Genomic DNA, 15,498 nt, shown 5'->3' on the forward strand with positions numbered 1-15,498 from the left:
AAGGCAAATCGTCTGTCGGTCTCTGTGTGAATTGTTCAAAAACGCCATCCGAGAGGCTCGCCGGTCGCTCACACGCCCGAAAAATACCCAGCAGGTTTAGTATCGTGACCTGCCGACGAAGGTTTGGGACCTGGTTATGAATGGCAGTAAGTGCGGCGTTGAGATAGCCTTTGCTATCTTTAGTTGTTTCTGAATTAGTAGTAGGGAGTACCATTTTCTTTCTTTCTTTCTTTCTCTCTCTCTCTCACTCACACACACACACACACACACATTTAACTACTCCTGGTTTCAGAGGCCCTGTCTGGAGGGCAGGCCTGATATTTTGTGTTTGATGAGCTGCACGTCTTGTAGAAATGTCGACTATCAAACCAGTTATTTCCACTTGTTGATGCAAATGCACATCCAAATCCAACAGTGAAAAATCTGCTGGAGATGGTTCACTTATGAAGCTTTCTTCAGCTTTCTTGCAGAAATGTAGTCTTCAGAATAGTTTCATTGGTTTACAGTAACAGCACAACTCAAATTATTTTGCATAAAACATTTGTGATTGCAAACCAGAAGACATAGTAGTCTACTGCTGAGGCCACAAATCAAGTAGTTTTCTAAGTCTGGGGGTGCTGGAAACCTTAAACTCAATCATTTGAGGTTGGGGGGGTACATTTAAACGTCAAACGCCTAACTGCCTACCATAAACGCACTACCGCAGCGCCATCCAGTGGGAAGTGCAGGTAAAGACACATCGCTGTTTGAACTGCTGAGTTCACTTTCAGTCATGCTACGCCTTCCAGATGATGGACGATTCCGGCACCGCGCAGCATCATAACCAAAACATTTCTTATTCGCACCGTTGTACTAAAAGATCACATGAGAATGGGTAGACTGTAGAGACTACGGGGCGTGCGTGAAAATGCGACTGTATGTATTTAAACAAGTAAAATCGCCAATTTTGTTTTCTCGTCAATATCGTAGTAACTTGCTTTTACTCCTGGAAGTTAGAAAGCTGCATCATATTTTAAAAAAACAGCTAAAACATTATAATATCTCTTAATTCTTCTATAAATATGAGATTTGGACAAGAGACCGTAGCTCCTAAAAGGAAAGGACTTGCTACCAGTAGACGACTGAAATGACCCGGGACCCTTTTTGAGGAATGGGGGGGGGGATGCAGAACGGAGAAGGTGCTCATTATAGTTCGGAAAGTTTTTTTTTTAATTTATCTGACCCCTAATACCATCATTTACCATAATTTATCTGGCCCCTACTACCATGCTGTCGCTTCGCCTGCCCAGGTGTATAGCCTGCAGTCAGAAGCGGAATAAAGTGGGTCGTACGGATATTCATTGTTGAGAAACGCGTAGTGATGGTATCCAAGCAGTGCAATGGCACCGTAAATGCAAAAGTCTTGTATCATTCGTATTGAAGTCATTAGTGAGGGGAAACTCAACGGGTTTCATTTCCATGCTCGGAGGTACCGTCACGTCTCGTACTGATGACGTCCATGGTAGCTAGGCTGCGGGGCTTCACTGAGGTCCAAGCGCTTTTTACGGTAGTATAACAACCTACCGAATAGCCCGTTTGTGCCACGTTAAACTGCCAACGGCGGGATCAGAAGTCGATTGGGGACGCGGATCAAGGTACGATCAGGTAAGATGTTAGTCTCAAAACTGCTCGCTATTATCCAGCTAGCAGGCTAGCGCCGTGCAGCTAAAGTAGTTTCATCCTGCTGTACACTCGCACAGATTATTTCACACACTGCAAGTTTACACTTTGTCACTTGCCACCGTAAACCAAACGCATGAGATGTTGATATCCCGTCTTTCGTAACGTTGCGATAGCTAACCGAGAACATGTTGCTAGCTAGCTAGCTGTTAGCTAATTTGTAAACATATCTGTAGGAATAGCCAGGGTGTGAAAATGATAGCCGAGCTAACCAAAAGGAGTTTGGATTACTAACCTACCAAGGCCCACAGGGTCACGTGATCTTGGTGTACTAACCTATCAAGGCCCACAGGGTCACGTGTTCTTGGTGTACTAACCTACCAAGGCCCACAGGGTCACGTGTTCTTGGTGTACTAACCTACCAAGGCCCACAGGGTCACGTGAGTTTGGTGTACTAACCTACCAAGGCCCACAGGGTCACGTGTTCTTGGTGTACTAACCTACCAAGGCCCACAGGGTCACGTGTTCTTGGTGTACTAACCTACCAAGGCCCACAGGGTCACGTGATCTTGGTGTACTAACCTACCAAGGCCCACAGGGTCACGTGATCTTGGTGTACTAACCTACCAAGGCCCACAGGGTCACGTGATCTTGGTGTACTAACCTACCAAGGCCCACAGGGTCACGTGATCTTGGTGTACTAACCTACCAAGGCCCACAGGGTCACGTGTTCTTGGTGTACTAACCTACCAAGGCCCACAGGGTCACGTGAGTTTGGTGTACTAACCTACCAAAGCCCACAGGTTCACGTGATCTTGGTGTGCTAACCTACCAAGGCCCACAGGGTCACGTGCGTTTGGTGTGCTAACCTACCAAGGCCCACAGGGTCACGTGAGTTTGGTGTACTAAGCTACAGAGGCCCAAAGGGTCACGTGAGTTTGGTGTACTAACCTACCAAGGCCCACCTATTCACGTGAGTTTAGTGTACTAACCTACCAAGGCCCATAAGGTCATGTGAGTTTATCCATCGTGTCAGATATTAGCTAGTGTAAAACGGGCCTGGCAAAAAAAAAAGGTCAACTGAATGTAGCATTGAACAACAAGTGTGAATACGTTTATTTTCCAATTAAATATGTCCGTGATTGTTTATGCATCGGATTGTATAAGGATTAGCCACAAAAATTCAAATTCTACATTCACCATGTATTATTTAAATATTGTTGGCTAACGTAAAACGCCGGCTTTACACGTGTAGCGTTTGAACCAGAGTATTTTACAAATCAGAATTCAGCTAGACCTATTTTTCCTTCTTTCTTAGCTATCTATGTAGATAACTTGAGAATTGTTAAAAAACAAGATATATCCACTAATGTTAGAACTCCATGCCCATGATTTTGTTTCTTATGAGCCACAGCATGTTTTGCAATTATAAACCTCGGAAGAAATTCTACTTGAAGCTCATGGGTTTTGTATGTTGCCAATTGCAGTCCTTGTGCCATATCTTTACATCCCAGATGTGTGTGATCTTTAGTGTAATAACAGAACAGATCAGCAGGAACACATTGAAAGTTGACACCAACCTCTGGGTATCTGTTAAGACCTCCTGAAGACTTTTGTCATTAAGAAGACAAAAATGTTAGCTGATTATGTTAAAAAAAACTAACACGTTTAGTACCATTTCTGAATATCATGAATTTGACACAAATATGTGCGGCATTAATTGGGTTCGTGGAGGCTCACTGATGAATGAATGAATGAATGAATGAATGAATGAATGAATTAAGCTGTACTCTTAAATGTGGTTTGCATTTTACCCATCAATTTAGTATGGACTTTTGTTAGACATTGCCCTGATCAGTAAGCACTGTAATGGACACAGTGCTTTGTGCTCTAAACATACGACTGTCTTTTTTCCTAGAATCGCTCCACAGTGGTGGTACAATGTTATTGTATCTTAAGTCACAGCTGTTTGTGAGATTATCATTGAACCTCAACCCAACAACCAAGTGTGCAGTGTGTGTTGTGTGACTTTCAGATAACGCAAAACGGTGCTTAAGATGACTGTTGTCCCATTTAAAATGTGCCATAGCTCTTTTTAATACAGTTGACATCTCTAGCTGTTCATTGCACTCTTGAAACTGAAATGTCAGGGTTGGATGTCTTGCATTGATGTGACCTCACAAAATGAGTGCTTGTGTGGTTAGTATAAATTCCGATAATTCACAATATCCTTCCTCTCAGATGACTGACAGCTTATTAACTGAGTTTGTGGGTGTGGGCGCTTGCAACTAGGTGAACTTGAGAACATGTTTATAGCACAAAAATGTGAAATTATCCCACGCACTACAGGGACAGGCTCTAAAAGTAGAATTGTTACACGAGAGTCAAAGCTATTTTCCCCATAGTTCTTAATGTTCCTTCTGATGTAACATTTCCAGAATTCCCAGCTCCTCTGGCTCATCTCCTCCCAAATTCAGGAATGACTCATAAACTCATAACCGATACTATGATGGAAAAACGAACAGCTGAGCTGAGGCAGATCGCGAGTGTGTAACTACACCAGCGTGTTCAGAAGACTCTCTTGATCACTGCACGTTTGTGCAGATCCAGCATGATGCGTCAAAATAGGTTCATTTAGCCTGTGTTTCCAAAATACCCCAAAGTTAAGACCCGGCGTGCAGGAATGATAAATACCTCGAGGCAGTCGGACAGCTCAGTATAGGGAGATTCCATGTTCTTCCCTGACACAGACCAGTAATTATACATTTGTTGCTTTATTTTTAAGGAACATGCGTGGTGGAAAGTTGCATTTCTTTAAGTGTTTAACTGTTTCCATAGAATGGCAGGAGTGTTTGACATCGACCTGGAATCGGAGGATGTAAGCGACGCAGAGGTGAGGGAACACTACGCTTGTAGGATTCTAAGTGCCCACACACCTACCTCCCTCCTGACAAATACCATTTGTATTTGACAAATGCAGATTAGATTTTAAATGTCATAAAATGGCGCATAAATTAAACAGTAATTGCATCTGTGAGCTCTGATTGTTCCAAGTATAAGTAGCAGTGAAAGCTGGGAAAGGGTGAGACTTTGCCTAGAAACTGCCTGTGTCTTGATAGTGTCTGATCCTGACTGTTGGGTTATATTAAACAGATGTGACTCATCAACCATTAGTTCAAATCTACTTTTTAAATTTTCTAAAAAAAAATTATGCACAATCTATCTGATAGATTTTATTTGTTTTTAGGATGAAGTTTGCAACTTCACGGTGGCAGAAACAGAGCCGTATGTATTTGATTTGTGAAAGCAAAGAATCGTGAATATGAGAAAATGGCTGTTATGAATATGATCTCTCTACCAGTCCAGAGACCGAGGAGGTGGAACTCACGAGCGCCAGTGTCAATCGGAACAGTGAGAGAGTGGGCCCAGAATGCTTTGAATTGCTCACTGTACTGGGGAAAGGAGGCTATGGCAAGGTGTGTGAGAAATCATATTTTATGCAGTGTGTGTGTGTGGGTATGAGATCATGTTTGCACATGTGCTGCATGTGCAAACACCATTCTCCCAACCTTTTTGTTTAGGTATTCCAGGTTCGTAAAGTGCAAGGAAGTCAGACTGGTAAAATATTTGCCATGAAAGTATTGAAAAAAGTAAGTTCCATTTTCAAGTTGTAGATCTAACAGACATGCTTAATTCTATTATCCTATGCTGACAAAAGGAGGGAAATAATTTTTTCTTGTTTTGTTTTTTTTAATGGAAAAAGATGGAAGAATGAAGATTTAAACTAACTTGTTGCTCTCTCTTTTGTCTCTTTCACATGCTCTCAAATATGCACCCCCCCTCCCATGTCTCTCACACACCCTGCCCATTCTCTCTCTCTCTGTTACTCACTCTCTCCCTCTCCCTCTGAAATGAACATGTGCTCACACTTAGGCAAAAATTGTGCGCAATGCGAAAGACACTGCCCATACTCGGGCGGAGAGAGAGATCTTGGAGACCATTCGCCACCCCTTTATCGTGGACCTGTGGTACGCCTTTCAGACTGGAGGCAAACTCTACCTCATACTGGAATGTCTAAGTGGTGAGGCTTTGGGTGTGTGGCTGTGGGGATGTGGATGCGAGGGGGCGTGTGTATATATGGATACCTGTATTTTTATGTAAACACTGCTATGAGCAGGTGACGTTTATGTTGGTCAGGTCTTCTGTTTGTTTGCCGATTATAATTCACTATAAGGAAGCACAATATTCTGATTGAATAGTGCCCTGGTACTCAGATCTGGAATGTGGAGGCAGATTCACAGTTCAATTTTCCCTGCTCTGATACGCTTGAATTCACCCCTGGAGTCTTTCACAATTAGACTTAAGTCTTCTGTGTTACAGCAGGGAAAACCACAAAACCTCATAGTGAAATGTTCTGTGCAGAACAAGAGAGATGCAAGAGCTGCAACAACATGAACTGTGCACCATTGCAGTTTTTACATGCACAATCAACATTATTTTAAAAGCATAATTTGAGTCTATTGCTAAGAATATTATTGGGGCATTTAACTGTGTGGTATTACGTGGTAATGAAACTGGCAATGTATGGTACAACCTTTCTTGTCTTGGCCCCCATTATATCTGATGTATTGAGATTATTTTTCAACACCCATATAAATACAGGTGGAGAGCTGTTTATGCAACTAGAAAAGGAGGGGATCTTCATGGAAGACACAGCCTGGTAAGAAACAACATCGAAGTCTGAGCAGTATAAGAATTGGAAAGCAGTTGGGTGTTCCCAGCAGGAAATGTCAAATCAATATGGCATTAGAAATGGTTTTTGGACTCCATTTAAAAACCTTGTGCATTATGTGGTGTAGAACCTGCAGCGGTGTGGGCACTACAGTGCTGACAGACCTGCATTGAGTCCTTCATCAGACATTTACTGTTTTGTTACTGACTTTGTGTTGTCCTGCATTGCCAGCTTCTACCTGGGTGAGATCACGTTGGCTCTTGGCCACCTCCACTCAAATGGGATCATCTACAGAGACCTGAAGCCTGAGAATATCATGCTCAGTCATGAAGGTACACAAGGTCGAAACCCAAGCGTTTACGCCCAGAACCTGTTAGACAGGCTGAGTCACTCTTTAAATGCCCTGCAGTCGTACGTTTTACGTTTGAGAAATGGATTAAGCCTGAATGAGTGTTTCTGTGTGTTCTACTGTTCTTGCCAAGTCCTGACAAAAAAGCAGACATAGTAATGAAATGAGACATACCTGAAAGACAGGGTCCCTTATCAGTTGCAGGCTGGTGCCTTTGAAAGCTTTTAAGGCTAATGTTTCATTTAAGAAAGAGAGCTGCAATGAAATACGGTTTAAGAAATGACACATCTGCATTCTTGGAGTTCTCATGGTGGCTCACAGACGCAAGCTATCCTTCCTTGCTCATTTTGATGTTAATAGCTCTTTTGTATGTAATGGGCCAGAAACGTGACACGCAGTCTTTCCTTCCTTCCTTAAGGCCATATTAAGCTCACCGATTTTGGCCTGTGCAAGGAATCCATCCATGATGGAGCTGTCACGCATACTTTCTGCGGCACCATCGAGTACATGTGAGTAAGCGATGCTTATGTGCTTGTGTAAATGGTTTTAAGGTGGAACCAAGCTCCTCCTTTTTTTACTTAAATATCTCAGGAATGGGTTTGTACCTGAGCTGTACTATAATGGCAAAAGATAATAAAAGAAATGATCACTGTGTGATCATGTATGTATTTATGTATGTGGACAGTGGTAGCACAGGGGTTAAGGTACTTGACATGTAATCGGAAGGTTACCGGTTCAAGTCCCACCACCACCAGGTTGCCACTGTTGGGCCCCTGAGCAAGGCTCAAGGCTCAGGGACCCAACATTAACCCTCAATTGCTCACGTTGTACTCAGTTATAATTGTAAGTCGCTTTGGATAAAAGCGTCAGCTAAATGCCATAAATCTATTTGACTTGTGAAAGCAAAGAATCATGAATTTGAGAAAATGGCTGTTATGAATACAATCTCTCTACCAGTCCAGAGACCAGGGAGGTGCAACTCAGGAATGCCAGTGTCAGTCGGGACAGTGAAAGAGGCCCACTGTACAGGGGAAGCCTGTGAGCTGCTCTGTGGAACTACAGAGCACTTCCCGTTTGTGCAAAACACAAGAAACTAACAAACTGCAGATCTGATCTGTGCTAGAGGGCATGCAAAAGTAAAATCGTGTTCAGGCTGAAACGTCGCTAAAATGGGCAGGTTTGACCCCGTTTTTTCAGTGATGTCACTCCTTATACAAATACACTGAGTTGGTCTATGATGGAACCAGTAGCAGTGGGTAGACGGCGGGGTCATAGGTGTCTGTGGGTTTACAGAGGGCAGAGCGTGCCATGTCCGTCTGGTGTTTCAGGGCCCCAGAGATCCTGACGCGCTCAGGACACAACAGGGCAGTGGACTGGTGGAGCCTAGGAGCACTGATGTACGACATGATGACTGGCTCGGTGAGAGAGACACACGCACCTAACCCACAATTGGATGGCGAACCCAAACTAGCGTCCGCCCCATCATCCAGAAACCGCAGGTTCAATCCCTAATTACGCCACAGGGAACCCTGAGACAGCAAACTGGCCATGCTCTCTGGGAGGCATGGATACTCTCTCTCCACAATCACAGTGACACTGGCCAATCAGGGGTGTCTGTGAGCTCATGCATTAGAATGGGGCATAGAGTGCTATGCTATAAGTGCGATATGCTGCCCTCTAAAGTTTTCACAGCTCAACAGCCCAGTTACCTGAGGGGTGGGAATTGGCTACAACTAAAAATTGGGAGAAAATCTGTGGCTTTCTTCGTCCAATGTCTGAGTCAGCTCTTAGACAAAACAATAATTGCTTATTTCAAATGCAAACGCATTTTTAAATATTGGAGGAGTGTGGGGAATTCCAAATTTATGTTCAGATGTTTCCACATATCTATGGCCTGTTGTGTCCCCTTTCCAAGTGTCACCCTTTTTTGTTTTTCCACTCTTAGCCTCCGTTCACGGCCGATAACAGGAAGAAGACCATCGACAAAATCCTGAAGTGTAAACTCTCCCTTCCCCCTTACCTCACGCCTGATGCTAGAGACATGATCAAAAAGGTTTTGCCTCGGGGGGGGGCGCACCCCCCCTTCTCCATTCTTGCGTTTTTTGTTCCGGTGCTCATATTGCACTTCTAAAAAGAGGAAGGAAAACCTGTTCATGTAAAAATCACTTTTTCATTATATCTTTATCATCCATCCATCATTTTTCGCTCCATAGCTTTTGAAGAAGAATCCATCTCAGAGGCTGGGATCTGGTAAGGCTGACTGCTCTGATATACAGGTACCAGAAAGCAGTATACTCCACACGCACAGATTTTTAGCTCATACAGTCATAGCAAATCTCAGGACTGGACTATTGTTTTTGTTTTCATGAACATATTTGCATCTCGTAGAAGCATCCTTTCTTCCGACACATTGTCTGGGACGACCTGCTGAACAAGCGCACGGAGCCGCCCTACAGGCCACCACTGGTACTGCTGCTCTGTTCTGTCCCTTCATCGCTTGGGCTCTTTTTTTTTTTTTTTTTTTTTCCTTCCCTGTCGTCACTTCTCGCCTAATGTCACTGTATATCTGTTATGTCTCCTGGAGAGACCCGAGGTCCTGCAAATTAAACAGGAATTTCCTGCAAATTAGACAGGATTATCTACAGACTTGGTGGTCTCATACCTATTGATGACATTAGCACACAACAGGTATTAGCAATACACAGCAGTAAACTTGCCTCGTTTTCCTGGATAGTGATTGCAGGTATGTGATTTAGACTGGTTGGGTGCACATGTTGTCCATGAATGCATATTTATTCTATGTAATGGGACTTCATTATGAGATTTATGAAGGATTAAGGTAAAATTAGCCATGCTATAGATCTCAAGGGTAATGTCGTAATTTCAGAATAAAGGTCACTCATTGTCTGTGCGTGTGTTTTCTCTCGCTCTCTCTCTCTCTCTCTCCTTCCAACTGTAGCAGTCAGATGAGGATGTCAGTCAGTTTGACAGCCGCTTCACCAGACAGACTCCTGTGGACAGCCCCGACGATGTAACCCTGAGTGGCAGTGCCGATCATGCTTTTGCTGTGAGACATACATAAGCATGCCTAGGGCCTTTGATGCTATACCATTTGTCTTGATATTAATCGTAATTACAGTCCCTACAAGATTCCAGGTAACTGCAGTGTACTGTAGTAAAAATTACTGTGCAGTAAAAAACGAGGCTTCTGTTGTTTCATAAGAGTTCTCCAGCCACAGAAAACGTGGGCACGTGAACTCGACTTTGCTGTGATATTCATTATTACAGCTTGCACTTTTTACATTAAACTAAACACTCTTCACATGTTGCCATGGGTTGTAAGGCTTGTGTGTGTGTTGTGTGTGTGTGTGTGTAACAGGGTTTCACGTATGTGGCCCCTTCAGTGCTGGAGAGCCTGAAAGAGGGCTTCTCCTTAGAGCCGCGAGCTCGACCCATCCGCCGGCACAACAGCAGCCCGCGCACACCTGTCAGGTCTCGTATACTTCCTGCAGGCTTTTCCGTATGATTTACAAGCCTTGCCACGTTTCTGTTCGTTTCTTTTTGCTTCATTTCTCTGTGGCGTATGCCCGGCTTTGTTGACTTCTTTCGTTGCACCTTGCTTTCTCTTTCCCTCTGCAGTCCTCCGAAGTTTTCCCTCACAGACCCCTTCAAGAACAGTATGGACAAAGATGAGGAGACCCCCGTGCAGAAACCACCCCTTCCCCTGGAGAACTGTGCCACACAGCCAATCAGAACACCAGGACGCAACAAGAAACAAAAGTGCCATCGGAGCGGCAAATGAAAGTGGCTGTCATTTGAGGAGTCGGAATTCTTTAGAAGGGTTTTGCACTGTCCATTTTTGACCTGCTGTTCATGCCAAAACCAAAGCATCATGATACACTGGGGTGGTGAACACTTTGTGAATATCGTGGTTGGAAAACGTTATATTGTGATCAAAGCTGGCCGTGAACTAAGTGCAGTGAATTTTTGTTTTTCTGGAAAGCTTTTCTACTGAATGAATTTGTGTGCAAAACTGATTTTCTGTTAAATCATTGTATGTTTGGTTGTGAAAACCTCACTCTGAAATTCAATGTTGGCTCGGTTGTTCTTTTCCGCTGTTAATGGAAACCTTTCGGTTACATGTGTCGTGTAAAACAGGTGTCTTGTGTAAAAGCAAAAACCTACAGTCATGGGCTATTTTGTCTACAGGAATATGAGACTTATATATTATTACAAATAATTGTTACTATTTTCAATTAATATATTGACTGGATTGTATTATATTTAAAGCTTTATTTACCCTCATCACTTTATTATATTTAATTTTAGGGTAATATTGGGTTGTTGCTTGAAAAAATAAATATATCAAGATAAAAGGAGACTGACGGTCTAATTTATATTTCAGAATATCTTGCATAATATAAATCTTTTATTCAGATGAATACATACAGTGCTCAATTTCAATGTTCAAAATACCTTTAAAACTTTTGTTGACGTTGTGACCTTTTGTTTTAAATAAACATTAAAATCTTGGCGAAAACATCCGTTACACACACTTGTGTGTTCACAGTGGTGTGACATCATCCTCTTCCTCTGTGTCTGTGTTCTCATCCCCTAATAGTATGGGTGTCGTCATCTCCCCCTCACCATCGTCGTCTTCCTCCTCCGCCTTCCTCTGCGCTCCCTCCTCCTTCCGTGCGTTGTCCACCACGTTCCCACTTTCCATGCTGGAGTAGTCATCCGACGAGTCGTCCTCCCCCTCGTCCTCCTTCTTTCCCCACCTGTTCCCATCTCCTGCCACGCCTCCCTCCAGCCCCTCCTCTCCCCGTCCCGTGCCCATCTCCTCCGTCTCCTCATCCCCCGGCTGCTTTTGGGGTGACCGTATCCGTGCAGCCACGGCAAGCCAAGCCTGCCGCATGCTGTCCACCAGGCTGCTGCACAGGCCACGGATGGAGCGGCGGTCCGGGTTGCGGCTGTACCATCGTAACAAAATGAGGAACAAAACAATGAGAACGCACACCAGGAAAAGCAGCGTTCCCACTATTCTTACTTTTCCTTTTCCTGTATCAGCCTTAGCCGTGGGAGTAGGTATTTGAGGCGTAGTGTTGCTTAATAGACAGCTTTCTCCGCACTTGCTTCCAGGAGAGGCATTGCTTGCTTTGATGGCCGCCACAGACGTTGGTCGACTCTCTGTGTATTTACTGGTCGTACTAGAATTGTTTGTAAGCATCGGAGTTGTTCTGATCGCGCTGGTACCGCCAGAGGTGGTGGTGTTGAGCGCTTCATGCGTACTGTTGCCGTTCGTTGGCATGTCTTGGTCACCTTCCGCAGTAACGGCCGACGAGACCAGGCATAGCATGCTCAGAAACGGGAATAGCGAGGGATTCATAGTGCCTGAGAAAAGGATGGAAATGTTCCATTCATTAACATAACAATCTTGAGTGCCTTGAATCTACTTCCAATCTGTTGAAATTCTAATCGCACAAGTGAAAACACTAGTGTAACTGTTCTTGTTTGTAACATGTTAGTGTGTAGTCTTAAATCTGCTGATAGTACTATTCTATTGTTGCAGAATGTGTTCAGAATGTGTAAAGGGAGTTATGCAGCTTTAAAACGTGTAGGCAACTGAACGGTTGATAGATGCAGACAGCAAACGATGGAGGTGCAAAGTCAGAGCAGATGTAGCTCTTTGATTCTTTTGTTTTTGCTAACAGAAACAGGAAACCACCTCTTTTGTAGTAGAAGCAACTGAGCATCAAAAAGCGCATGTCAAGGTGACACTCCATTCTACCCTAAATTTTACCCCACTATGTAAAATCTGGTTAATGCTGTGCATATGCATTTCACATTTCTTCATGCATGTGCAAATGTATTTATATATATTTATTGCATATATATATATATATATATTTTTTTTAATTATTATTATTATTTTTTAATTTATTTATTTTAATGGCAACACAGGCTTTTAGAACAGGATGTGGCCTTTGTAGAGGTTGGGTATGATACTGTTCGCCCACCCTGACCTTTTTTTGCAGAGCATGTCGTGCAGAGAGCAACCTTCATTTTTGGTGCACAGGCAGGGAAAAAAATTCAAAATGCTTGCCATTCCCTGCCCTTGTGCGTGCCAAGCACTATTCCAACCGCTGAGTAGCATTCAGTTACTGAAATTACCATATTACCATAAAAATTAAATCAGAATCATATTGCTACTACTGCATCAGTGTAGTTTCTTGCTATACGATAAAGGACCTTCATGTTAAATCGCAATAGTGTCCTACATAACCTGACCTCAGAAATATTTTGATATATATTTTTGGCCTGTACTAAACAATTTTAGTTTGCAATTTTTAATCTTGCAATGTTTATTTTTTTTTTTATATTGCATTCATTTTGAACCAGCATTTATTTATTTATTTATTTATTTTTGTCCTGTGGCTATTACAGAATGAAACACAACTGACCTAGCTGCTACAATTTCATATGTCCACTATACAACAAATCATACACAGTAGAACCTATGGACACGTTTAGCCTCATAATACAGAATACCAAGTGTCTGCCACCATTTCCCCAGATGTGCTTATATGCGTCTATATCCCCTTTATTGTATTTAACATTTTTGAATACTAAACGTCTGTGCCTAAGCACATTTGTTTGTCCGCATCCACATAAATTCTCAACAGAAAGAGTGTCGAATTAGGCTCTTATGTGACCGTAGGTCTATCATATGTGTAAAATGACACATATGTTAGTGGAATTTGTTAAACCATGCACGGGGTATGGAGCCAAGGGGATTAAACTAAGTGAGAACAAGGTGCAGCCGACTACGGAAAGGAAGAGAATGTACAGGAAAATGCTGCAATACTAAAATGAGCATGGAAAAAAAAAACCCTGATTAACAAGATACAGCATAATTGAGTCAAAATATTGTTTGTAATTCAGTAAGAATAGTAATTGGTTATACTCACTTGTCTTTGAATGATTTCGGGCAGCATGAGCGTGAAGCTGTAACAGGAAGAGGAGTAGAGAGAATATGTAGGCCCTACCATGTGTGTGATAGGTGGAAGGAGTTATGACAGAGCTCAGAGGCCACAGGCAGTGGGAAAGGAAGCAAAGAAACAGGTGAAGAACAGAATGGAGTAGATAAACAACCACAACAAATGCAGAGTGCAGTAAACCTATTGCACAACTATACAGAGAACCATCTGTCAGCTAACTTCAGATTAGATATATCTAACTAGAAAAGGACTGGTAGCCTATTGCTACATCTAGATTTACCTAATAAAATGATTACAGTGTATAATTAGTTTCACGTTTTTGCTTCAAGACTAATGTGGCTAAGTTAAACTTAGTCCTTTAAATATATTTATGGTTTTTATCTGCTTGAAGAGCAACTGGTACACTACCCTGCACAAAATCTACCAATTGTAAAAGCCAATCTTAGGTATGGGGCAACAGCTGCTAGTCAACCCTCAGCCACCAGAGGGAGACACAGAGCCTGTAATTAAAACCGCATCCCTCCTTTGCTAGCAACATCTTATACGACAAAGGCAAGTAAATCGAATATCACCAATAAAGAAAAACAAAATAAAGTTAAAAACAAAATAAAGTTAAAGAATTAGACCAGGCCTGAGATAAAACAAGTATAAACATCGGAGTGGCTTTTTAGCGGTAGAAAGAGCTACAGGACATGAAAGTATTCAAAGACTATTCCGAGTTCAAAACTAATTCTAACCGCGCTCAGCTTGTAAAGTCGGGCCTTGTCAAAACGCCCGAGTTTCCCACCAGTAAACACGTGCTGGGGCGTTCATGTGCGCTCATCTTGTAAATACACGACCTGAAGGCAGCATAATTACCCTTACCTGGTTATTTTTTTATTTGGTTTTCGAAAAGAAGAAAGCTAAGTCGCTGAAAGTTACGGAAACACGTAGCACATTTCTCATTTTACCGTGATGATGTTGCGCTAACGTTAACATGTGTCCTATCGTAATGCTTAGCGTTGTTTTACTCGGATGCTGAAAACCTGTTTCTGAAGTGCCCAGGCGATCTTCTCGGTCTGGTGTTTCTCCTGATATTTAAGTGTAATAACTATATCTCACAGCTAAATGTTTTCACAAGTGGTTTAAAGCTTAGTTAGCACTATTCATAACAGTGTGGGTTATCAAAGGAACTTCTAAGCACTGAAAGTTTTTACCGAATATATATTATTGCAGATTACTTTTAATGGAAAGTCATTCTGGCATTTCACAACGTGTACAGTAGATAATCGTTCAGAGTTTTCGGGTTTTGTTTTTTTGTTTTTTTGTTTTTTTCCCCAGACTTAATTCTGTTGGGTACTGCTGGTCAAGCTATCCGTGCTTTGAATCTAAATGCCCCTATATATGTGTAAAATTAAGGTATTTCACGACCGACCGCAAACCCCCTTAGCAAAGAGAAAAGGACTTTTTTTATGTTATATACTTTGATGTAGACCCGCACTTTTACTGCATTTATATAATATAATCAAGTAACAAATATTATTTACTTGATTTAACTAGTTTACTTGCGTCACTACATTAAACACAACTAGTATTATAGATAAATAGCTTAAGCAATGTGCAAAATGGTTTTCCTTTATAGTATGTCTCAGACGTTTATCATAGGGCTTGACTGCCAGCCGAAACAGTGGCTATCACTAGTGCAATGTTGCAAATGTGCAGGGTAGGGCTGAAACATTACAAGTGTGAAAGATTTTAATATTTTTAATAAATCCATT

General features: G+C 42.3%; 2 protein-coding genes across 4 annotated transcripts; one reads left to right on the top strand and one right to left on the bottom strand.

The window, feature by feature from the left end:
- Positions 1-1,174: 1,174 nt before the first annotated feature.
- Positions 1,175-11,282, top strand: LOC113568160 (ribosomal protein S6 kinase beta-2-like). Of its 3 annotated transcripts, none has more exons than XM_026996339.2 (16): positions 1,175-1,644; positions 4,498-4,552; positions 4,907-4,944; positions 5,021-5,135; positions 5,241-5,309; positions 5,593-5,740; positions 6,322-6,379; positions 6,623-6,723; positions 7,159-7,249; positions 8,069-8,159; positions 8,686-8,793; positions 8,954-9,016; positions 9,129-9,206; positions 9,700-9,807; positions 10,120-10,227; positions 10,380-10,527. In XM_026996339.2, exons 2-16 carry the CDS (start codon positions 4,499-4,501, stop codon positions 10,431-10,433), a joined length of 1,284 nt encoding a protein of 427 aa, XP_026852140.2. In that variant the 5' UTR covers positions 1,175-1,644; position 4,498; the 3' UTR covers positions 10,434-10,527. The 3 variants fall into 3 exon arrangements, with proteins under 3 accessions (XP_026852140.2, XP_026852139.1, XP_026852143.1); XM_026996338.2 differs by having other exon boundaries at positions 1,182-1,644; positions 10,120-10,232; positions 10,380-11,282; XM_026996342.2 differs by lacking the exon at positions 4,907-4,944 and having other exon boundaries at positions 1,183-1,644; positions 10,120-10,232; positions 10,380-11,282.
- Positions 11,157-13,795, bottom strand: LOC118241987. The gene is made up of 2 exons (XM_035529993.1): positions 13,712-13,795; positions 11,157-12,134 (listed from the first exon to the last, which is right to left on the bottom strand). Exon 2 carries the CDS (start codon positions 12,127-12,129, stop codon positions 11,305-11,307), a length of 825 nt encoding a protein of 274 aa, XP_035385886.1. The 5' UTR covers positions 12,130-12,134; positions 13,712-13,795; the 3' UTR covers positions 11,157-11,304.
- Positions 13,796-15,498: the final 1,703 nt, after the last annotated feature.

Source organism: Electrophorus electricus, chromosome 9 (genome assembly GCF_013358815.1).
Source record: "Electrophorus electricus isolate fEleEle1 chromosome 9, fEleEle1.pri, whole genome shotgun sequence".
Taxonomy (NCBI): Eukaryota; Metazoa; Chordata; class Actinopteri; order Gymnotiformes; family Gymnotidae; genus Electrophorus; species Electrophorus electricus.